Below are 26,448 nucleotides of genomic sequence, written 5' to 3' on the forward strand. Positions count from 1 at the left end.
AAACACCTCAAAGAGTCGCTCAAAGAATGCGTTCTTTTTATCGCTAGAAATAACCATCCAGTCTTTGATGCAAACTTTCAATCATTAATGGGAAACTTGTCAGTAAAGCTGGGGGCTGAAATTCAGTAACTGGAAACACGTGTGAAGGTAGCCCGAACACCAGCACCGCTTACTCCAGTGATTTATCATACACCTGAGCCCGCGGTATGCTCACACCAATAAAGCCCTGGATGGAAAGGAGAAAAAAAACCATTTTATTTAAAAAATCATTTGAAATGTGGTAAGGGAACCAAAAGCAATTCTAAAGCATCTGCATTATTTGTTAAAATAACTGCTCTACAGAACAGCCAATTTTTAAATGTTACCACGTACAGTAAACTTTTATACAAAAAATTACTCTTCTAATAAACATAGTACAGCTCAAAGTCTAGAAAATCATTTAAAAGAGATCAATAGCTTTTTAGTGTGACACAATGTCCCACTCTAAATGACTACATGGGAGGATAAGTACAGAAATCAAAGATAAAACATTTTTTAAAGTATCTAGAAATGTGGAAATAAAGACAACTGAGCACAGCGAGCCTCTGGACCAAAAGGGGTGAAGAAGTGCTTTGTTTCACAAGGACAGCCCAGATCCTCTTCCAACTGATGCATCTACAGAGTTTTTAGTAATTATCTGGAATTTCTGGAGATGGTTGTTGGTCTGTAGAGTTATTTCCATTACAGAGGGTGGCCCCGCAAAGTGGCACGTGTGACAAAACCGTACAGATACCTACTGCTCCCCTGGCCCCGGCTGCACCAGCGGTCCAGCAGCAGGAGGTATTTTCTGACAATCACATGAACTTTATAGTTCACAGCACTTTTATACCTGGTGCGGGATAAATATAGATTATTTTGCCTTCCGTGCGGGCACGGCCAGGGACACAACTGCAAAACTGCTTTCTTTCACGGACAACCTGAGCAGGAAAAGAAGCTGCTGGCAACCCAAGATTTAGAAGTGAAATAAAACACTTGAGAAAGATACTAATGTACAGGATAATTTTCCAAAGAGAAAGTGCTGACCCTTAAAGAGTGGCACGTGTCAGGAGTTTTTTTTAATTTAATTTTACTTTAAATTCACAAAGGAGTTCAAAATGCTGTTTGTAACCATAAGTTAGAGTTAAAAGGTATTCAATAAAAATGTACACCGACTTCTTCTGGACATAAATCCAAAAGGTAAGATTGTGCAACATCAGTACTTCATATTTAATAATAACAAACAGATGGGGAAATATTATAATAAATTATTATAACTGTCCAAGCTGTGTGCCAGAAAGTCTTGGCCAAATTCCCCTGCTTAACTATCTATATACCATTTTCACCGCACAGATCTCGGACCTCTCCATATTCCTGTAGATTGAAATATATGCATCAAGCTACTTTCTTTTAAAAATAAATAAATAAATGAAATCACCACCTGAGCTACGCTGTAGGGCTGACACAACACTGCAAAATGTGAGCAAGGACATTAGAGGACGAGCTGTGCCGTCTCACGACACAGAAGGAGCTGCAGCACCGATCACAAGACCCAGCAGCCCATGAGAAACCCCCAAGGATGTGGATTTATCTTTGCTCTGAGGTCGGCTTCACTCCTGTATCTTGGGGGTAAGTTTTAAAGCCCAAATGACCCTTCAGATTGAACCTCCCTCTGCAGCAGGGACACAGACAGCTCTTAACACTGAAAGCCCTCCAACTCCCTTCCCCAGGGCTCGACAACCAACACAGCTGTAAATCCTGAAGCCTTTTAGGACAAAGATCTCTGTGCCGTGCCCACAGATACACACGAGTGTGGAAATCAGCGTGGAGTGATGCAGTTCTGTGCCAGCGCCTGCCCCAGGCAGAGTTGGGTGACGTCAAGGCCCCGTGGCCGCTCCTGGCCCCGGCTCGGTTGCCAGCACCTTGGGGCTGCTCAGCGCCGGCATCGCCTGGGCAATTCCCAGGGTCAACCTCCTGCTGAAGCCTCAGGATGAAGGCACATGCATTTCCATGTAAACGTCAATTCTTATAGCTGGATATTCTGAAGCTCAAATTTAAAGTGTTGAATCTAGAGCACCAAATCTTAACTTCAAAATGTTCTCCTCCTCCTCTCGCTGGCCATTAGCTAGCAGACACAACTGTTTTGAGAGCTGAATAAGCCAGAAGTCATCATATTAAGAAGCCATGTAAATGAGAACATAATACACTTATTGATTAAATACAGAGTACAAAACCTAACATTTTAAAGCTTAGTGAAGTGCAGAATAGATGGGAAGAGCTACAGCTCTGCGTTATCCCCTTGAATACTTCCCTGGCATCTCCCCCCTCCTTGCTGCCCTTCCCCATCCCTCTGGTAATTTTTCAGCATCTCCAAGCATTGTGGAGCAGCCCAGCATACCGGCTCTGTGCCATGCTTTCCTTCGAGCAAAATATCCAGCACAGCTGGGCAGATCCAACTGCACTGACACATTTCAGATTTACACCCAGAATCTGGCTCTCGTGTTTACTAAACTGCATTAAAAGGGGGAAAAAAAAAAAAAAAAAAAAAGAAATCCCGTCAGCGTTTGCCCCCGTGACAATTGGCGATAACAAATGGCTGTCCCACAGCCACAGCAGCCCATCACTCCCATCGCCGACAGCCTTCCTCCTGCAGCTGCGAGGCCGAGCAGAGACATCACACGGGGGAACTGAGCTCTGCCACGCGCTCCAGCTCTCGATTCGAAAATAACAGTGTTACCTCAGCAATCTGAAACAAGGGACAAGAACGATTTCCCCATCGGTTCCTACCCCTCATCCTTCACCTTTCCCCACTGCTCCTTTCCCCAAGAGGAGCCTTCCCGACATCTCCCTACCCTGCACCCAGATTGCTCACTGCTTATTCACTGCATGGCTTGTTTATTCCCTGCACACACACACACTTTTTTTGGGGGATCATCCTTGCTCTCTCCTTTCACCCTTCCCATACAAAAGCACCACCCTATTTCTGAGGAACTGCAGGATGACTTTTCCCCTTGGTCCCGCTGCTCAAGCTCCCAGGCAGATCTCCACCGCGTGCAATTCTGGTCAATCCTGCGCCAGCCCCGACCCCTCCTTTGCAGAGGAAAAAAGTCCGTATCTGTTGAAGGCAGACGGCTGGGTGGTGACAGCAGACCAGGCTGGAGCTGCAGGACCTATTCCTGACTTTGCCATTTCCCACCCATCCCTGGAAGCAGTCCCTGCAGGGGTTTTGGCAGGCAGGTCGGAGCCCAGCCTGCCCACGCAGCCAGCGAGCCAGCCAGCCCCAGAGAGGTTGAGCAATCCTTGTTGTGAGGCTCGGTCTGCACGGCTGAAACTGCAGCCTGCCGCTCGGGGTTCCTGCTCCTTCCCACTCGCAGAAGCGAAGGGCTCCATCCTACAGGTTTTCCAGCTGAGTTTGAGGTTAGTTGCTGAATCGGACACGACCCAGCATGGCTCAAACATAAAACAAGAGAGAAAATTACCCTCTATCTCCCCCTGATAAATGTTCCCAATAAATGGTAAATTAAGAAATAACCTCATAAACCTCCCCACCTCAGCTACCTGCTCCACTGAAACCTTCAGCTGCTTAGTCCACTTTTAATGGTGGTTTAATCACCTAATAGCCTGAAAGTATAGGATAGAAATCAAAATCCCACTACTAAAATGCTGTTATTTTAGGCACTGGGCCTTAACAGAATAGCAACCTCTCACTCTTACGTAGCAGCTTTACGTAAAGGCCTGGGAGCACCCTGGGGAAAGCTTATCCCCATCCGATGTTGCAGGAAACAGGACGCGGAAGATGCAGTTAATGCGCACCAGGCAAGCGGGACCACGGCTCATCCCCCTCCCCACCGGTAACACAGCCTGCGCGCTCCCCACGACGGGTACGTACCCTTGGGGGCAGACCACCTCCTTCAGGTGATAAGCCTTCTGCTCGGTGAGGACAGGAGCCGCTTTTGCTCCTTCCGAGATGATAAAGCCGGGCATCATGGGCCTTCCTCTTGCCCTCCCGTCCGGCACACCTGTGGCTCACGGGCCAGCACCCTCTCCGGCTTTGCTACGGGCAGCTTTCCTGCCATTCAAGGGTTTTCCTAGAGGGATTATGACTCAGAGATAGTTTTGGCATACATGCGGGCACCCCTCCACACAAAAGAATATGAAAATACAAGAGAATTGCAATAAGAGCGCCAACTGTTCTGAATCAAGGCATGAGAGCCACGGTACAGCAGAGATTTCAGTGCTGGAAATTGCAGGGTGGAATTTACTTTGAAATCCTGACACTTATCTCTTTTGACTAACATAAAATATGTACCTTGGCTCACGCTCACTTCCTATATACGACTGGGAAGAGGATGGCTTAACACTGCGGTTTCACCCAGTTTAGAAACGGAAAAGAAACCCATGAGAAAATTATTTCGCTAGACTAAAAATAAATAAATGAATCAAATTTTTTAAGAGTTTAAGGGAACATGGTGGATCCAACAAGGAGGCGGTCAGAAGTATTTGGCTAGGTAGCGTTCTCCTTAAAACAAAACTGATAACATAGAACTGTAGCACTCAAGCGCTAGTATGGTATTTAAGAAAATAAGGGCATCCCACTCCGCAACGTGCTGAAGCACAGGGGGCTCAGCGGGAAGCAGATGCATCAGCTTCAACTTCTGTTCAAAGATGCCACAAACCATGTAAAAACACACAAGATATTTCAACTCCCATTGCTGCAGTAAATTCCTTACAGTCAAACAAGATGCTCTGGGGACAGTAAGAAAACTGGCAGCTCCGAGGCTCAAGCTCCCTGACCCGGTATCTTTGAGGCACCACTCGATACAATTCAACAGCACAGCACACACCTTTCCCTGCACACCCTCTCTTTTGTTTCAAATTTTGCACATTCGCTCCTGGAATGATTTTACCCAAAATCTGAAGTTTCAGATGATGCTCAAGAACGCAGTCAAATCCCATGAAGTTTACAAAGATACAGGTTTTACATGATGCTAAGTCATTAAATATTTTCTCCACATGAATCAGTCTGCTCACATTTAAATGTGGAGAGAGGTAAAGAAATGCAGCATTTCTGGATGCTAATAACCTACAGATTTGATCTTAATTCAGCTTTGAAGTGCTGCACAGTTCCATTTTTTCACATGCACAAACACACTAGTGCAAGCACTTTTTGTTATAATAAGTGCAACTGATGTCTAAATTTCTATATACTAAATCTCTCTGAACTATGACACACTTTTTTTCTAATTTAAAGATGGCAAGACAAAAAGAATTTCAACAATTTCAGAAACACTGACTTCATTTTTCTGATCCAGAAATCTGTTCAAACCAGCACAGTTTCACAAATAATCTCCATTTCAAGGAAACAACATTTTTGGACAAAGGAACTTTAAGAAGAAATCCATACATGGCTCCATTCATGTGGCCACTCACTTTTGCATCAATTTCTGCAAAGACAGCGAAAAGCGACAGCTTGTTCCCAGCTCCGGGGAGATCAAGGAGTCCAACTCTTAGAGGAAGATCAAACTTGACCTCTGGCTCTCACTCCATTACCCAACGCCAGTACTACTACCAGTCTTTATACATGGCGTGAACACAGAAAATGCAATAAACTTCAAAATACGGACTTGTGAAGAAACACACAGGCTTCAAAAAGGGACTCTGCCGGCATAAATACATTAACCTCTTAGCCCTCAGTAGTGTTGAACAGTCAAATAAATACCCTTAAAAAGGCAACTTAAAAGAAGGAACCACACACACCCACACCCCACTCCTCCCACTCCCCGTAAGAAAAAGGAGAAAAAAGAACAGATGAGAGCACGCTAGGGTACGTGTCCTGAAACCGCCCTTTGTTTTATTGGTCCAGTCACTGGGTTAATACGGGCTTTACATGCATGGGCAAGAGAAGTCAGTACCGGATACAAACGGGCAGGAACACTGAAGTGTTCTTCCTCCTTCCAAAACGCCGTTTCCATTGCAATGCTGTTACTGCTCCCTCCACATCTGCGTTTGAGCAGTTGGGACTTTGCACAGAGACATTTGGGGTACGGTGCAGGTCTGCTGATGATTCTCCAGACTAATTGCTTTATAAATCCTGTGACTGATTAAAAAAGAAAAAATATCTAGACCATTTAACCTGACCCAAACTGCAGTATATTTCTGATTCATCAAACATTCCTGATAGAAAGCATCCAAGATCTGTGGACTTCCACTCAAGCTTCCACACTCCAGATCAAATCAGAATAAAGGAAGGATGAAGAATATACCAATAGAGTTGGATTCCTTAAAAAGGGCCCATATTCTCACTGACCTTCCTCAGAGGCCCCCACAAAAATTCCTTTTGCTGCCCTGAGATGCCAAGTCCCAAGACCACAACACTTGAATTTGTAATTCTACTATATACCTTGGGAACATCGAACAGTACTCATCATCCCCAAGAAGAATGGTGCTCCAAAACTTTACATTCAGAGCTGTAATCATCCTCTATAAATTACTGCCATAAAACTTTTATGTGATATATATCAGGTCAGAAAAAGGGCATTTGAATGGTTAACCAGACAGATAAATCAGATGCACGTTAGAAATGACAGTGTGGTTAATGAAAAATAAAAACGGCAGCAGTTCCTTGGATGTCCTTCAGTTTATTATTATTATTATTCAGGGGTTATTCTGCACATCAAGGTTTATTTAACTTCAGAAAAATAGAAAAATAAAACTTGCTCTCCCATGCCAGACTTGAACTTTTGATCGAAGCATGCCTTGAAGACAACTCTGCCCATCTCTCATCCTCCTTCCATCAAAAGCCTGGCGATATCACAATGAATTTAAATAGTGCCTTGCTGAGAAGTGTCAGCCTGTTGAAGCCAACACTGTCATGGAGCTAATCCATTGTTTTCACTGGATTCTCACCAACTTGTCTTTCTCACTAAAAATCAAAAAAAACTTTACTATCTATCTCCCACTTTTGAGGTGCAGCATGCTTTTATGTTGGCCTTCTGGCTTGCAAGACACACTTGCTAGGACCGACTGCTTTCTACACGGAAAAAACAAGTAGATGGACCATGCCTGGGCTGTGCTGACTCTTGGCATCTATGACAACTGGCAAATAATGCAGGGACAACAAGAGTGCCATTATTCCTGCTCGGCAGCTTGCAGCAGCACACTCAAGATCCTTCAAACATGGTGACACATAGGTGAGCGCTACGGCCAGAAAGAAGGTACTATTCAGAAACAGAAAACCCAGCAGTAACCCATAAATGAGGTGGGGACATAAAATAAAGCCTATGTCCTCTGGAATTGCCTAAGCACTTAACAAAATCCTATTTCAAACAGTTGTCTGAGTTTTGGTTTTGTTTTTAAAAACAGAGCAAAAGGAAAAAATAATCACATAGTACAGTATTTACAGGAACAATTTGGTGGCTATTGTACAAGGCTAGCCTTGCTGAAAGACTGTGCTCCAGTTTTGCTGAGGGAAAACTCACGCTTTTGTGTGATTCAGTCGGAACAACCAAAAGAGGGAGAAGCAACAACTCCCAACAGTCACTACAACTACTGCAACCTCTTGCTAACTCACACCGTGAGCAAGGTCAGAGCGGTCATACACCTGCCTGGTCACCTTTCGGAAACCCATCTGTGCTGTAGGACACGGATGGTGGCTCTGCAGATGGCACCCTCGCCCGCGCTGCACCTCCCTGTCCCTCCTCGCTGCCGAATCAGTCCTGAATCCGAGCACACCCAGCGTTCCACGGGGCTGGGCAGGCGGACTCCGCTTTTCTGAATGATGCACAAAACTCAGGATCTTATCACGAGGGTCATTAAAATTCCCACAGGCTTTTCTGAGGGATCGGGGGAATTAATCACACCCCCTCCTGACCACACTCCAACTGGAGTAATTACATTCGACCTCCTTAAACCCCCCCAAACAAGTGGGTATCATGTTCAGGTCACCCCGTTTCACACCATGCACCGTCCCTGTGTGTTATTAGACAGCGAAGCAGTGGCAGCCTCATGGCGGTGGGCAGCGTTTCCCTTGCCTATCACGCGTTTGGAAGAAGCTTTATTCTTTGGCAAAAAAATGCCTTCTTTTTTTACACAAACAAGTAGCAATCAGTCCAAGCTGGGATGTTTGGACATAAGTCAAATCCTCCTCAAAAATTTGAGGATGATCAGAGCCAGTGCCTTTGTTCAGATACACCTCTCTACAAAAAAGGCTACTATAAAGTTGTTTTTGTTTTTTTGTTGTTGTTGTTTTATTTTTTAAAGAAGTGAGCTGGCATTTTTATTAACCCTAGTCTTGTTTTCACTTTTGCACAGGAAGCCGCAACAGGGAACGCTGCACAAAGTCACAAGTTTAATGGAAAGGTTTAACGCAAATCCAACGTAGGCTTAGGATAGCAGATAACAGAGACACTAATGCAAGATAAGGAGAACAAGTGCTGGCTTTATAATGCCCTCAAGCGAACTCAGTCCCAAACTGTTCAGGTATATCTGTGAATAGGTGCACTCTCACATGCTTATAGCAATTAAAATTAATCTAACTGCATTGTCTTTCTCCTAGTACAAAGATGCCCACATTTAAAATAAATACCTACATACACAAATTTTTGCTTGTTAGAACCTTGTTAAAAGGATAAAAATCTAAGCAGACATTAATACCATTGCAGTCAGCACATTAAATCCTTCCCTTATAAAGGAGGAAAAGCACCCAAAAGGGAAGAATTTCAGGAGAAAACGTAGAGGTTACAAAGCTTTGAATACAATACGCTTGCTATTTGCACACAGACTTGCAAAAACAGAAGCTATGAATATAATTGCAAATTACTACACCTGCTCCAGTCAAACTGGGCATCGCAGCTTGATCTGTGTGGTAGCATCCAAGTGCTCGCCAGAGATGCAGCGCTCGCATGCAAGCCCCACACGGACCAAACAACGGGGCTGCCTGTGGCCACGGCTGCCAAAGACAAAGGCTTCTGCATCCTTGGGCGGGCTGTGCCCGTTTTTGAAGCGCACATTGAACAAAATACCCTGTAACTCACTGCATCCCAAAACCCGTACGCAACATCTGTGCTACCAGACCTTCAAGATCTTTTTTTTTTTCTGCTATTATATGTTTAATTCCTGCAGCTTTCTGCCCACAACAGAGGTTTCCAGGCAGACTAGACACATCATTAACACACACATGCTCATTCTGCATTCCCACCATACTTTTAATCTGAGGTTTCAAAGGGATGCAGCAATTCAGCTACCCCTCACGTCACGTACTGCTCCATGTCCATGGCTACTCACTGTAATGACTTTATAAAGGCTTTTGGCTTTTATGCCGTTATATGCCAGCTGCAGGAGGGCCAATGACAACAAATCCATAATATGGGAAGAACATCCTTGACCTAGTCCAAAGTCAAGACACTGACTGTCCACTGAAACCTTTTGGGAATAATTTTAACTGAAACAGTAGACCTTCTCATAACTGCTGCCATGCACCATGCAGCACTGCATTTCTGCTCCACCAAGAGCTAAAAGCTTAGTGTAAGTACCACAGACTGAAATAGGAGACAAGTCTCTTAGCCACACCAACAACATTTACTTGTCTTCTAATTGTGGTCAATGTTTTTCCAAACTATGGGAGACAAGGATCCAACTTCTCTGCTTGAAAACTAATATTGGAAGAAATTTCATTTAACTTAACTTCAGCAGTGCATTAAGGCAAGAGCCTTAATCAAGAACTCCACTCTTGCTAGTCACCCAGTCCAATTTGCCTTTTTTTGAGTAAAATCTCTGCCTGCAAAAAGCATTTTTGTTTGTTTCCTTTTTATTAAGGCTAGGACAAAAGTCAGTCACAAGAGCTGTGGAGAAACAATTTGCTTAGGGAAAGGGTTTCCCAGTTTCTGCAAGACCAGCGTTCCCATTCCACCCACTTACATTCCTGTATTAAGAGAAAACAAAATCACATCCGCAGGCCGGTCATCGGTTACACAGGTCGACATCCAGGCAATATGGCAAATGGCTGAAAGAAAATTACTTGCACAGAAAGATCTCATTTGAAGAAGTTATGCACTCATTCCAGCACCACCATTTACATCAGTCCTTGTTAAGAAGTATTTTATCCCTTAAAATCATTTGCATAATTGCCGCAATCAAAGGCACTACTTTACAGTAATAACTTTAATGGCAGATTTTTCCTTAAACATTCTTTTTAAAAGGTACCTCCCAAGGTTGGTGCATCCATATGCCAGTAAAAATAAAGACAGGAGGTGACACTCAGGAAATACATGGTGTAGAGAGGGACCAGTTGCTTTTTGTTATGTGCTTTGTTTATGGAAAATCATTTTATGATGCTCAAAACACATCCCAGAAACTAAGCCTCTGTCACTTAAACAGCAGCCTAGTTGATACATGGGCAACTCCCTGATTTTTTTTCCTATTAATTTTGATATTTACTATCTTTAATGTTATTATGGGGGAATCTGGCTTTTTTGCAAGCTAAAACAAGGGCTTGTAAATGACAGTCTGTGTCTCACTCTTCAACTTGCCTTCCCTGATTACAAGTTAGCAACGAAAAACAAAGCCTGACAAGTGCATTCAGTACGTACATCAGTGACTCCCTCGGTGATGTATCATTACTTTGGGGAGGTACCGTTAACACATGGACAGTCATTTCAGCAGTCAGACAACAAAGAAAACCACCAGCAAAACATTAAATACAGCTTACAAGCTTTGTATTATCTCATGCCTTCAGTTCAGTAGTTGCAGACATCTACAAGCAGGCAAGCTACCGTGCCAAAAAAAAAAAATTTATATATATATATAAAAAAAATAAAAAAACTGGAAGTCCCTTCTCCAAAGACCTTGGGGATTCAGGAGACATCACAGGAAGCCTGGAGAAGCAGCCAGGAGCATGGATGGGAAGGGAATACGTACAAAGTTGATAGCTGCTCAGCACTTTTGGGGCATGGGACTTGCTACAGCAATTATTTGAACGTGTAGGAGCTCTGGCCTGTTTTTCTCTGCTTCATGGAGACATGAGCACAAGAACACAAAGATAATGGCTGCAGGGCTTCAGTAGCATTGTAAAGTTTATTTTTAAGATGGGCAAGAGCCACTGGTCTAGTTTTGAATATAAAATACGGACTTAAAGCAAACAAGCCAACAGGAAGTTAGCAGCAGAAGCCAGCCAGGATTTCCACCCTCCAGCACCTGTGTGCTGTCCCGAGGTTTGCATCCTCCAGATAACACAAATTTCACTTCAAACCCTGGGGTGCTGCGCCAACACAGCTGCATCACCGAGTTGATGCTGGGATGCTCCTCACGGGATGCTTAACCAGGGCCCCACGAGCATCACAGCTTTGTCCCAGTGGGCTCCACACCCCGACTGTAGGGCAGCTCCTTCCCCAGGCGGCAGCAGCAGAAGACTTTGGGGCAACGCTTCCACTTAATTGAGGTTCTCAAATGAGTCAGGCCTGAATGAAGGCACATTGCCCTTTAACACAGTTCTAATTACATTAAACCGAAATGCTTTCGTGAACATGGAGAAAGGCTGGGGAGAGAATCAGACAAGCTATAAATTAAAGCAGAGGATATGAATACCATGCAAGCTGCAGTGTTAGGGTTAACGTGGGTCTGGAAACAGTTTAGTGAAAACCTGGTGTGGCTAGGGGCCAGCTCCGAGTTTAGTTGCTTTGGGCTAATCGTTTCCTTCAGGCAGGCTACTCTAGCACACTAATAGGTTTTAATAAAAACTTCCAATTGGGCCAGTAAACCCCTCATTAAGCTGTTTTTAAAGCATGAATTTAAGAGCGGCGAGGGTAAAAGGTCACGAGGAGTATTTAATTCACAACGGCTGGCAAAAGGTGCTGTTGTGATTGAAAACACCAGAGTTCAAGTGTCCAGGGCCACATAAACATCCGACTCTGTCACTAGACCTGGTTAAGTGACAGCTTGAAAAATAGATTTAATAAGACAGAGAGAAAAGTTTCCCACTCTTACACGAGAAATAGGAACAGCAGATCACAATATTAGCCAGGAACAGTCGGTAAGCAGCCCCGTCCCTCCCATCTCGGCATGGGGGGAGGATGAATAAATAGCAGCCTATGGCCATCTGGGTGTTCAACCCTGCAGCGATTCCCAAGGGCTTGCTGGGACGCTCATGCCGCAGCTCTGTGGTCTCCTGCTGTGAACAGAACAAAGTTCTCCGGGAATAACACAGATCAACCCGTCCTCCACGTCCTGCTGCCAGTGTCTCTCCCACATGCCGTCTGTACAGAGAGCTGCCAGAGTAACAAGTGCCACCGGGTGCTGGCATGATACTTATATGCTGCCACACGAGAAAGCAAACCTCTGCCAGTGAATCCTCTTACACTTGGGCAACCTCACACCCACCACACAGAGACTGCTGATGGGTCTGCAGCAATCAGCTGGTTAGCTCTGGGCACAGTTCAGCCCACACACATCCCCATCTCAGTACGCTTTTAAACTAAGCTTTAGACCTGCACTAGTGAAGTTCGACCTCAGTCATTTCGACTTACTCTCCTTTTCTTCCATGACCATAGCACTGTTCACGAGTATAGTGCAACTAATATGAAAACTTTGCCCCTTCCTTGGAAACATACACTCACAAAGGAGAAACAGCTCAATCTTGTACAGCCAGAACCCCAGCTGTGCACTCTAACATTTAATTTTATGTCAATGCACATCTAAAATTCAAGATCCCTGAAGACCTTTTAAAAGAAAATCCTCCTTGGAACAATTTGCATTGAAGTAAAGAGTGAGGATTTAACAAGTAATGGAGAATTACGTACACTCAGTTCTCAACTTTTTATTCTACTTCTAATCAAAACACACTTCATCTTAAATTCTGAGATAATAGATGCAATATAAAATTTGGGGGCAGGCATGGGTATGAACTAAGTTATTTGCTTTTTCCATGTTTACAGATAATAGAAAAAAACCTAGGAGTTTAATTCAACCTTCAGTGATTGTCTTCTCTCCATACCAAAATTAACAAGAAAGTTTACTGTAAGAGGTAAAAAAAGCTCTTACTTTTAAAATATGCTTCTAATTCTAGCCATACAGTTGGTCTGGAAAGAGTGCAGAAGCAAGGCTCTCTGGAACAATCCCCAAGGAAACATTTGCTTTGGCTCCAAATAGGACACTTTTGTGCATCAAGAGTCAAACAACATCAGCTGCTTCTCAGTCCTTTCGGTTTAATGATCCCATTGATAGCCAAAAGGTAAACAGACACATTTCTGTCTTTTCTGCGTGTTCCTTGCTGGGAATCCAGATTGCTGCTCCGAGAGGTATCCAACGGCCGTGGAGGTGACGATGTGGAGTCAGAATCTCCCCAGACAGTTACATCATTTTCCCACACCACACCTGGATTTTTACGCTGCAGAGACATGGCTGTTCATTACAACTCATACGATCTTTGCAGCTTTTCTGCAGCTCTGCTTAGCTCCCCACTGGTATATCATTTGACCAATATCTCAGGACAGACTTAGGGCCATCAAACTCTTCTGAATATCTGGGGCTAGAAGAGGACAAAAAAGCCTGTAAAAGAGCATCATCTTTTTCAAAGCCTCTGTTAGAATGGAGATAACATATTAAATTAGGCTTCCACTGGGGGGGGTGGGAAGTCCTTGGGGGTATCTCAGACAGAAGCATTATCAGGAACTACTGCTCTAGGAGAGCACACTCTTGCTTAGAAAGGGTCAGAAACAGCAAAGCTGTCAACACCACCAATCTGCTGAAGCAGCTTTGGTCTCATTCTAAGCCAGGAGAAAAGATGTCCTTAATTTTAAAGGATAAAATAACAAGTTGACCTTGCTGGTTCTTTCTAGTCCCAGCACCACAGCTGCAACCTTCAGAGAAAGGGAGACCTGCCATTTCTGGAGCTGAGCCAGGACCAAGGGTGCTGAGCAAGGCCAGCTGGCTCATGGTGGCACACACAGGTCACCAAGGCACCTAGAAAGGGGCTGGAACAGAGGGCCATGGAGTAAAGTCCTTGGTACACCAAAGCTCAAGGAGGAGATTTAGGCTGAGAATGAAGTTGGCATGAAAGCTCAGCTCTCCAGAAGCTACCTGGCTGCTGGCCCTGCAGGTGTGTTCCACCAAGGACAGGCAGCACATCCATCCATCCATCCCTGAGGCTCCTGGCAGCTTCAGCTCAGCCAAGAAGCAGGGCCATCCAGCATACTCTAGCCAACGAGCAGTCCCACCAAAGTACAGTCCACACTCAAAAACCAGAGCACTGCACTGCCAAAAGCAGGGAGGAAAAGCGGCCATCAAGTCAGGCGCTCCCATCTCCTGGCAGTGAGCCTCACACGCCTGAGCTGTGCTTAACCACGGGGAGGGACCCAAAGTAAAACCCCCGCATGCTCACTGAAACATGCCACGCTACATCTAAAGCCAAATTTATACCCAAATAACAATAAATAAAGCCCAGAAGTTATTACAGCTCGACTAATTTCAGAACAGCGCTAACCCCCCGGCTGACACCCGCTCCAGGATTTGCATTGCGGAGCACCTCTTCACCTTTCAAAGATAAATAGTCCAACGCGGTCAGTGCTTTGCACTGTGAAAGCTCTTGCACGGCTGTTTCACAGTTCATTCCCTGAAGTGAGGAGTGTTTTTAATAACTGTTACCTGACAGAAGTAAGAGCAAAGAGCAAAACCTGTGGCAATACCAGTTGATCCCATTTGGCCTAACAGCTTGTTGTTATTTCCAGACTCTGGAGTTCTTTAAAATTCATAGGGACAGCCTGCAGTTTTAATAGAGCCTACCAAAATCCATCCTAAGATGTATCAAAAAAAGCACACACTTCCTGGAGGGGAATAGGAAACAGTCAGCATTTACAAAGATCTCTCCAGGAATTTTTTTTTTTTTTTTTTTTAAAGATCTTGCTTTGAAGTAGATGCTACCAAAGAATAAGGCTTCCAGAGCTCAGCAATATTTAATGTACTTCTACAGCAATGGATGACAATGTTGTTGTTTCAGCTATATTATAACAAAAATATTGTGGTTTTCCTGTATTCTAACAAAAGTAACTCAAGATTTACATCTCATTCATCTTACTCAGAAGTAGCCCTTAAGCCAAAAATAAGGAAGGGAGACCCTACTGCGTACAAAGGACTTCAGTAATCCTCATAGGGTGTCTATCCAGTTGGGACTTAAAGAAAGGCCAAAGAAAGATAAAACACCACTTGCGAAAAGCAGTTTTTCTACAACCATCACTGAGAGTGGAAAACACATACAGAAGATGAGTAGCTTGAGTTAAAACTAAGATGGGTGTCCTCAGTAATCCAGCAAAAGTCTGGATTCATATTGTAAAATCCAGCTGGTTAAAATATCCACATCCAAGGCAAAAGGATTATCTAAACCACACAGTAGTGGAAACAATTCTTCACACTCCTCTGCTTCTCCACTTGGTGAAGCACCATCTTAATGATGACACACGCACCAAAACAGTTCATTCACTTACAACTGATTAAAACCATCAATTGGTAAACATAGGGGGAGATGCAATTCCCAGAAGGAGAAGGGGAAGGGCATGCTGGGGCATTGCTTTTCAAGTCTCCATAATACACAGACACAAAGGGACTTTACCTGATCTTGTGCCTTATATTAGAATAACCAAATTTCTATTTGTGACTGGCTAGTGACAACAAATCCCCTCTTCATCCACACAAAGGCAAAGCATCCTTCTCCACCCACCCACCCAACAGCACGAGCACCAGGCTGAAAGGATGAGAAGACGCCACCAAACAGGCCATTTTAAGACATGCCATGCCAGTACTTTTGATTTTGTGGGACGTACACTAGCAGTTTTCCTAATATTTCCTTCCACAGAGAGAAACAGGTTTTCTACTATTTCTACTGGGATTTCTAACTTTCTGTTTAGACTCCAGCTGTGGGCTGGAGTACTGAAAAAAAACCCAGCCTGTGCAAAGCACGAATCAACCTCCCAGAAGTGCTATTGGCACCTCACACCAGTGGGAAAGTAGACGATTAAGAGATTCTTGACGTTCATACAAATCACCAGTGGAAAAGGAATTTGAATTTGGGAGGAACATGTTCCCTCCCAAGGGATGTCCTTCAGACCTCCAAGTGATGCTGTTGGTACTTCCACAACTCTTCCACCAAGTCTCCCTCAGTCTCAATTTACAGAATTTACACCAGTTTTACTATCCTTAAGGGCACATGGGCAGAAAGAAATTAAATGAAAGGCAGAGGATAGAAACAATGGTAACTTAAATATTTGACAGAGATAGATAGAGAAAGCAAGCTAAAGTAATGTAAAAGCTACATACCCACGAATGCACCAATACATTATTACTGCAGATTTTTTCTCATTTTTATTCACTTACCAAAGGAATACCTGCAAAACAAAATGCAGAAAAAGCAAAAAAATTAAAATCCTGGTTGATCAATTGTAGGAACCTATGTTTCATATTAGTTTTAAATAAAACTTCACACATTTTGAGTTTCAAAACACATTTGCTAAGGAGTACAGAAACATGCCTGAGCCACATAACATGCAACTCAAACGCACTAAAGGGTAAATTTCTGCCACCTGGAAACGCAAGAAGAGCAAATTCCCTCATTTCTGGGCAAATTAAGCTGTTATTTAACACTCCAAGCAACTGACCACCCTTCTTTGGATAAAGCTGCTAACACAGCATACCCAGAATAGACAGCACAGTCCCAAATCACAACAGACACCAGGCTTCACCAAGGGCTGCTTCTCACCCTCTCTCTGACTTGAGAAATCTAGTCGATAGCACAGCTTAACCAGGTTCCACTGCAAGATTATTCATTTACAGTTTTCGAAGCACGCTAAGCACTTCCCAGGCACAAGACAACAACTGAAGTTGTTAAAAACGCAAAGCTTAATGTATACTTCTGCTCTGGTGAAGCCCACACTGCTGCAAAGCAAGAAGTTACTTCTCACAGGTGAACTTTTTTTTTTTTGGCCTTTTTAACATAGAAAAGTATAGCACTGTGCCATCTGCCAGCTGAGTGCTGTGTATCAGTTGCTCATCAATCCTCCGTGTCTAAAGAAAAGCAACACGTGCTTACTGTACCATTTTCACGTGAATTTTCTCCACTCTAGTGCATCATTTAATTTGCTTTTTTAACTGGTCTTCTCATTGAAATTACATTGAGCTTTAGCTACAACCTAGTGATTTTCTGTAAGATTACAAGTTCCAATTAAAAGTAAAATCCAAAGGTTAACAAGTTTTAAGAAGCTGTTCTTCAACAGACAGCTTGTGTTTACTCCCATGATGGTTTCAATCCCACATCAAGGCTTTATTATTTGTATCTGTAGCATATTACATTGCACTAACAAAAAAAAACCCAACCAAAAAACACAGAACCCCAAAACAAAAAAATACCCCAGGCTTTTAAAGATTTTCAGAAAGATTTGCTCTTACTGAAAACGTCTTGAATAGGTGTGCAAATTTTACTCATACACATGTAGTTTGAACAGCTCTAAAAATCCATCAATCTAAATATTTTACTACATATTTAACAACAATTTCATACAAAGCTACCGATGTATAGAGAGCAATAACTTTAAAATGCACAATAAGTTTTAACTTTCTTAATAAAAGCAGCTCTTTATAAAGATATCTGTCATTAAGGGCAACCTAACTTCGCTATTCTCCACCACAGTTGTGGTGCAGTTAAACATAAACTTGTACGAATTATTCTTATTTCTTGGCAGAAGTTAAGAACCCCCTGAGGCTCATTTAAAACACACACACAGAGACACACACGAAATGAGGAATTAATAAAATATTGTATTCTTCTGAACCACATTAAGTTTTCTGACGTGTGTCTGTTGCTGATTACATCAATCTAGGCTCCATAACTTGTCATGTGATGACAGGCAAACACTTGTGAATTTATTTCTCTGAAGAAGCCTGCAATACAAATGCCAAGGAAACCAAACCAAATGGCCCACTCCAAATACATAAAAGCAGCAGGGATTCTTGCAGGGATTTTTTTTTTTTTATAGGTACAAACAGGCAGGTACCCAGTTCCCGCAGACTTCAGGTTGTAGCTTGGAACCTAATTACCATTTTTCCTTTTCAAGGTCCTCTTCCTTGCTTACACGGAGTAAACAGAACTGTTTATTAATTTTTTTTTTTTCCCTACTGCCTGCCTTGGCATTTGAAGTATCACCCATAGATAACAGCAAATAAAAACATGGATTTGATTTTGTGGGTTTGGGGTTTTTGGCAAATTTCAGCAGAGTAACTTTTGATCTGCACATTCGAAACCAGAAATTTTACAAATTCAAAGTATATTCCATTTGGATTTTCTAAATCAAATTAAAATGTGATGTCATTTCTGTTTTCTGCCTGGAGAAACAATGTAATTAGCCATGACTTGTCGTTAGAGGCAAACTTCATGTCACATTTAGAAAGACTGTAAGTATCAGCTGGGAATCATAAACATCATCAAATATTTGGGTTAAACTGTTTTCACCACATTGTCATGCTGATTAATTCTAGCTCAAGTATATTCCTGGAAAGCAAAAATTGACAACAAAACATACTTTAAACTACATTAAACTACATCACTCCTGATGAAAATACTTTCCGCCATCAGTGCCCGTGGTGGAGGCAGCACCGAGCTGAGCTGGGTTTGAAGACACAGCTCTGCAAGTGCTTCCCACGTCTCCACACCATGTGCAGGCACCACTGTGCAAACAAACAGGGAGCTCCCAAACCAACCCAGCAGAAAACATCACCTTTTTCTTGCGCAAAGCATGCGGCTTGATCCTCAAGGAGGAGGATAAGCAGATCAGCCAGACTTGCCACACAAATTTGCATTCCTTCTCTGCTCACCTACCCCATAGTTACACAGATTATTTAATGCAAGAGTTGTCTGGGACAGGGACCCCTCTTGTCAGTCTGTAAAACATGACAAAATTCTATATAGAGTCTATTAAGAAGTAGTATTAGAACACAGATAGGAACTTCACATCTATTGATGCTTACTAGGAAAATACATCTGTATTTATAATCCAAGAAAAAAAAAGGAAAAAAAAAAAAAACAAAAACACAAACCCAATCCTACCCACCATTCACATCCCAGCAGTGCCCAACACCACAAGATCCTTCCAACTAAACTGACTTCCACAGGCAGGATAATTCCCTGATGCATCCCTAATCTGCAGCTGGTGTTAACAGCTTCTCTCACTGTTCTCCACGGAGAACATCCTCTACAGAAAGTGAACCCAGATGTCAACTTTCATCTCCATTATGAATCTCTCTTATTCTCTGGGCTGTATTACTTGGGATGGGGGAAAGGGTATTTGAGTAGTGCAGACACAGCTTCTATTCTCCATCAGGATATGGCTCCAAAATCTGCTGTAACAAGGTTTCCACAGCAGCACCTCTCCACAATAGAAACCAGGTAGAAGCTACACTGTGAGGTACCCCTTCCCTCTGAAGGGTGGAAATGCGACATATCAACTACCCTGGTCTTCCCCCCAGTACCCAGCTGGGGAGAGGAGGAAGCAGGGGACCATCTCCCCAGGAGACAGCAGCAGCCTCAGACTGCAGCAGGCAATGGACACACAACTGGCAGAGCGAGGAGCTTGCTTCCAAAATTTCAGTAACAGGGAAAGCTGGATGAGTTGCTTGCCATAAATCCAGATGTTGCATTAGGGGAGGAAAAAAGGGCTAACTCATGGAAGTATAGAATATGTGGAAAATCCACCTGCCCCAAGACAGGACTGACTATGAAAATCACCTCTGACAGATGCCTGCCTAAGCAGTGATGGAGACTCCACCTCCCTCTCCAGGTATTCAGCCTAGTGTTCCTCCATAGTTAATTTAGAAGGCTTTTCCTTACATTTAACTTGTATCTTCCTTTCCAGCATGTAAACCAACAGCTTCTTGTCCTATCCGCGTGAAGGCAGTCAACACAGAACAGCTACTTTCCATCCCCTCTGCTGCTCTCACATGCTTGAAGATCTTTGTCTCCTTTCCCAGTTTTCCTTTCTCTCAACTAATCAAACTCAGTTCCTTCAACTTTTCACCACAACAGGCCACTTTCCTCCCTGTCGTCAAGGCTTGTGCCTCCTCTCTGCCCAGCATGGGACCACAGCCACTTCCAGCGCAACGTGACAACCAGACACAAGATGCTGGCTGACACCTCCCCAGCTCCGAGAAGTGGAAAACCTCATCCACGGCTGTCTTGCACATGATGCTCCTAAAAGTTACTGGTTTACGTGCCTGAAAGCTTGTTTGGTGAACCACAATATACCAACCAAATTAAAACTGTAAACACTTCAGGACAAAAAACCCCCCCATCTTTTCAATGTATATATATGAACAGTACCTGGCACCTGGGGATCCACTTCCTCAACACACTGCCTCAAAACAAAGAAGCCAGTTGGCAAACATCACCGAGACAGAGTCCATCAAAATGAGATGACAGAATTAGTCTAGTGCACCATTAATTTCAGAACATCATTAACTTAAAAGTGTGGGGGTAAGAAACATTTTTGACAGCTGGTTTCAGTTGCTGCCAAGCCTTTAGTATTGCACAGCGGTCGTGGGGGGAGGAAATAAGCTAGAATGGTAGTAAATGAAACCACTCGTCTGGTTTCTGGATTCACTTTATTGTGGTCACAGATCTCTAAAAACTGGGATTCTGCACTCTGTAATTACAACATCCACATTTAAATGGAAGGAACAGGGATAACATTAAAAAAAAAAGAGTGCCCGAGGATGAGGTTTACTCCTCGGTTTGCACATGGTGCTGGGAAAGGTGCCTGAGCAGAGCTGGAGCCAACCAGTGGATGAGGAACGGTTCAGCCGCCCTCCTGGCGCCACGCCGGGTGCTCACACCCACGCCCACCCCGTGCAGCCGTGACGCGGTCGGTCACTGTCGCACGGCTCTCCCCATGGCTGAGCCAGCGGCAGCTCCCAGGCAGCAAGTCATCGAAGCACTGCTTCATTTTCCCCTTGCAAGGCAGGGAACCAGGCTCGGTTAAGAGACCAAATGCGAATTACCCAACTAAGCCCCAGCGCTCGCCCGCTGGTCTGTCCGTGCTCATTTCCAAAGCTAAAAATTATTACAAGCCCTGGCTTACGCGACTGCAGAATTTGCCAAACTCAAGTGAAGTTTGCTTTGGTTAAATCCTTCCAGTGCCAAAACCAGATGCTGAAATGGCAGCCTCGGGAACCCTACTTTGAGCTGCTCCTTAAGCCAGATGGCGAGTCCAAGGCAGGAAAGGTGAGAACGGGAGCTGGCAGCAGGAAGGTGACTGCAGCAGCACCGCAGCTCCTCTGACCCGCTTCACCCCGCCGGAGCACCAGGCTGCCCAGACCTGCCGAAATCACTGCATTTCCCTAGGCAGAAATAAACTTGAAAAGCACATGCACAGCAAGTGGAAGCAGACACTGATGGAAAATAAAGGGGTCAGCATCAGCTTGAACATGTTCAAGCCCTAGAACAAGAGGTCAGTCCCACTGTGGTGTCTTGGTGCACGTGGAGGCAGCACAAAATGAGCGTTGCAAGCCTCCTTCTTCAGGACCAGCAAGCAGAAAGGTTTTGTATTTCTGCTGCCAGTATGCTGGCAGGTAAAATCTCAGAAAAACTGCATTTCAGTAATTCCATTCCTTGATTAAAAAAAGTAAATCATTTAATTGCATTAATTAATCTCTCCAAAAGTTGGCGCCTCACTGCCAACCATTCTGCAAACTGAGTGCGATTCCCCATTAAATGAAGAAGCCTGCAGCAAGGCTACAGGTTTCAGTGGAAGCGGAGTCATTTCCTCTACACCCAGTTCATAAAGACATGAGTTATTCTAATGCAAGATTCCACTTACTTTCTACCACAGACCCTTCCCCCAAGAGAGCTTGCTTGCTCCTGCAGTCACTTGCCTCCTCTTCTCCAGGACAGCGCTGCTGTTTCCGCAGACAGGCCTGGAACGTTTCTCCAGTAACATGGCTCAGCCCTGCAAATAACTCTGGTTGTGGAGTAACCCCAGTCCAGCAATGAGCCGGCACCACTGGTAGCAAACACTGTTCTCAAGAATAAATTTCTTAAGACCCTCAGGGAAGTTAGCAAACACAGATCCCACCACGGCTTGGACCCTTCCCTAACCCCTGATTGCTTTTCGGCTGTACCAATCACTGTATTAACATTCTTTCCAACCACAGCTGTTTGAGAAGTTAGAGGAGTTAAACAACATGAACGTGTGCTGGACCAGACTGGGTGCATGAAGCTATTTGGCAGGTTACAGTTTAAAAAAGAAAAACCATGAAAAAACCATTATTCATTCTTTCCCTAAATCTTTCAGCTGTGGAATCAATACCCAAGTCTACATACTGAATACAGCTGGCAATTAGATGTGCCAGATAATAAGCAATTAAAAAATATTTGTCTTAGTCTCTGGCGAAGGCCTGTGGTACATCAGACACTGCACAGCCACGCCACTAGCCACATAATCTTCTGATAATTTCTTTGCTCTCATTTTCTCATCGGCTGTGATTTGCAGAAGTGACTGGAAGCTAGAGACAGTTTGCGCAAAGGAAACAGTGGGGTGTTATTAACTGTCCATAGAGTACACACGGCTCCCTGTGCAACGGCTTTACCCCATATCTCATTCCAATTGCCGCTGATGATTTAACATGGTCTTCTCATGAAATCAAGTTACGGGCAGGGGAAGCAGGAAGGAGGTGAAAGAATATCGCTACGTGCCTTTTGCTGACATTTGCTATGCTATCAAAGCATTACGCTCTATGACGTTAAGTTATTTTGTCAGGCTTTCTGCAAAGTGAAGTAGCAGACACACACCGCTGCTTTTCTGTGCTTGCCTCATGCCAGATACAGGTAACAGTCCTGACATTTACACAGAAGTGATCACTGGGATCAACACAATAAAAGGTTATGAGCCAGGACTCAGAGGGCAGTTCCACACTGCCTGTTTACCAGAAGGAGCAGGCATTGGGGCAGAAGGAGCATTGGCTGGCAATGGGACGCTCATGGGAGCGGCACCCCATCACCCGCTGTGGTATGGACATAACGCTGCAACCCCTGCACACACCTTCAGGAGACCCTCGGCACAGTTTTCTACTGTAGACAAAGACACAATCTCTTCTACATAAGGTGAATTAATTTTTATAGACCTCTGGCTATCTTACAGCAGATTTAAAAAAAAAAATTCTCCAAAGGTGCTATTATTAAGTGAAGCAAAGCCAGTAATTACAGTAAGTCAAAACAATATGTGCACCCAATTAATGTAAGATATTTAAATTCCTCTTTAGTTTCCCTCTTTTTAAACCTATTTAAGATCCTACAAGCAGTTACATTATTCAGATGACATTAATCTTAGAGGCACTACTTGCTACAAAATCAATAGCCTCAGCAGCAATGCTGCAATTTCCATGCTGTAGCTGCTCAAGAAACCCTGGCACACCATTTTACCAAAGCCGCTTTCTCTCATTTTTCCTATCGTGTTTCGATGGCAAATTAGACTTGCCGCAGGTCAGTTCTTCTCCAGGAATATATTCACAGAAGCAAGCAACAACTAGACCTGGTGCGGCCTGAGACCCCACCGAAGCATCCCTTGACAGCCCTTAAAGCTTTTGGCAGGTCGTCTTCTACCGACAGCTCATGCAGATCCTCTCAAATTTATAACGTAGCTGGACCTGGCTTCTTAATCAGGTTCATCTCCGCCTGCCTTTTCAGTCCACTCAACTCTCACAGGCTGCTGCACGGCTTTTGGAGTAGATGGGGGCAGGAGCACACTCAAACCTCCTCGGACATCCTATGGCAACCGTGTTCTCTGCTCCTACGTGCCCCTTTAAAGAGACCAAGCTAAATTAATGGCACACACAACCCATTGCCACCTGCATTTAACTCAACTGCCTCAACCAAAACAAGGAACCTCACACCGCAAAGCATGCATTCACAGGTCTCGGGGACTAAGGAAGGCCAGCCAGCCATGGCGTCAACCCCCTCCTTCCCAGCCACACTGAATGCCAGGTGAGGAGATGGCAAGGGGATGGCTCCTCTCAAGGACTGCTGCTAAACCAAAAGCCAGCCTAGGGCAGGAAGGGGAAACCTTACACACACTGGGGGGGAAACGCTAAATGATTCGTTTCTGACATCAGCCATGATTAAATTTTAATCTCCCAAACAAAAATATGGTTCTCATTAGCCTCATTAGTTCCCAGTTGTACTGCAAGGCAACAGTGTCACATGGTATTAATCTTTGTTTTCATTAATATGTCATATCAACTGCTCACGGCTGCTCACAGCATTCTTTGAAACCGATACACTCCCTCTCTTCTGTGTGAATAGGAAGTGCCAAAAAGCAGCTTCCTCGACAGGAAGGATGACCCCCTGAGATCCTTCAACTTTTGGTTTACGTTTCTAGAGATAATCTTTTCTTTCTGGGGAAAGAGGGAGGGGAGTTAGGAGTAAAAGGGATGCAAGGCTGCAATCCACAATAACAAAGAAATTCCTGAGGTTTATTGCCAAGGCCAGGGCCAATAAAGGAATAGGATATTCTAAGTTTTCTTGTTGTTGTTGTGGTTGGGATATTTTGGAGAGCTAGAAAAACAAAGCCAGGTTGCAAAAAGGGTTCTTTGCAAGACAGTTATTTGCAAAGCCCCTAGCAAACATCAGATGACTCCCAATTTAGCATATGCATCAAGGTAATATTTATTAATGTGATTCATCTGAAAAGCTACTTTTTTTTTCCAACACACAAAATTGTACACTGGATTCAGGCACAACATTAATTTTTGCTTGCACTTCAATCTTTAATATCTGTAAAGCTGATATCAATTAAGCCTCACAGTCCCTCAGTACAAGCTTGTATTACTTCCAGACAGGCAGATAAAGCAGAATACAGACTGATGGAAAGACCTTGCCATGGTCACACAGTTACATACAGCCCAACACACCCACTCCTGCCTGTACAGTGAGGTCTCAGTGAACTTCCCAAGTGAGCCAAGCATACTGATGAAACCCAGGACACACAAGTTCCTATTCCCTACTTGCACAGCTCCTTGCTTGCTTGAGGGCAGTTAAAAGACTCTTACCGAATTACCCATGCTACTTAATAAACATGCATTAGCTCAAATGCACCCGCACGGATATGTTCGTTCACCCGTGATCTGGCTCTGGTCTGCTGGAAGCTCGAAGGGTGATTCTTCCATCTGTATTTTGCATGTCAAACTAGGACTCTTCTATTCATAAAATGAGTATCTCCATAAGTGCTGTGCCCTCATCATAAGAGGGTCACAAACCACTACACTTAAAAATGGGAATGTTATTTTGCCAGATCCAGCCCACAATTCACACACTGGTTGTTTTACAAGCTGGAATAAGAAACTCAGAAGAGAGGTGTTTCTAACCTTTACTGGATGGGATGACACTAGACAAAAACCCTACTGCTTTAGGCTGAAAAAACAAAGCTCTAGAATATAAGAGGAAAGAAAGTGGGGAAGAGGTCCATTTAATGGCTACTAACGTCCTCGAGAGTGAAAACACAGCCCTGAGCATCTCATCAGCCCCCTAGCATTTAATGAAATTCAGCCTGAACCATTCACAAGTTCATCTGCTAGCACACAGAAGACGTGATTGAAGTCCTGCATAGGTCAAGTGTTTTTTAATGAGACATGTAAACCACAAAACCTCCACGGCATACAAGTCTTTCTTCTTTCTCTATTGTAAATGAACTTTGAGGATGGTAATTTAATTGCTATTAAATTACATGCCTCAGAGACATGCTTTCATGACCTGTCCCTTCAATAAGTCCTTAACAGTAAAGTTAAAAGCTAGTAATATTATGTTCAATCAGCTAAATATGAAAAAAACACCAGGTATTTGGGGCCAGAAGGACAGAGGCATGTCCTGCTCTCCATGCTCTAGAAAAGTCTAGCAGCATCTGCAACTTCTTGGAAACCACCTGGGCATGCGGGCTTCAAAGACTACGGCTCCAACGGCACTCGCCAACAACCTCTGGACTGCACAGTAGTGAAGCACTGTGCAGTTTCATATTCCTTGCAAAAGAAAAAAGTGTATTGCTTAGTCTTATTTTACCCTAAATACCTGTTAGCAGTAGCTCCACCAACATTTTCCACAAGGGAAGAACACACTGAAAAGAACGCTGTAGCCACCTCATGCTGTAACATTTTATTTATTGGCTTGTTTAACCTATTCCCTCGAGCTCTTATAACTCTACCAGAATCTTAGTCATGAAAGAAAAAATGCAATAGGATTTAAAAACCCCACAATTCTAGCTTTCATATCAAATGTCTTACAAACCATACGACTGTCTAACAGTGGACAATATGCTTTGTAAAATGAAACAACACAATAACCAGGGGAAAGGAAGGGTTTTCAGATGACATTTGAAAATGCCGGGGGGGTGGTTGAGTAAGGAAACAACAGAAGAAGAAACA

General features: G+C 43.8%; 1 protein-coding gene across 2 annotated transcripts in view; it reads right to left on the reverse strand.

The window, feature by feature from the left end:
- Positions 1 to 26,448, reverse strand: part of LMF1 (lipase maturation factor 1) — a 204,362-nt gene that overhangs the window by 162,702 nt on the left and 15,212 nt on the right. The window contains exon 3 of one of the 2 annotated variants that reach the window (XM_054843489.1): positions 16,372 to 16,382. The exons of the other annotated variant lie outside the window; for it this stretch is intronic. Coding sequence (XP_054699464.1) covers positions 16,372 to 16,382 — 11 coding nt within the window. The remainder of the gene's footprint in view (positions 1 to 16,371; positions 16,383 to 26,448) is intronic. 2 annotated transcript variants of the gene reach the window in all.

Source organism: Grus americana, chromosome 15 (assembly GCF_028858705.1).
Source record: "Grus americana isolate bGruAme1 chromosome 15, bGruAme1.mat, whole genome shotgun sequence".
NCBI lineage: Eukaryota > Metazoa > Chordata > Aves > Gruiformes > Gruidae > Grus > Grus americana.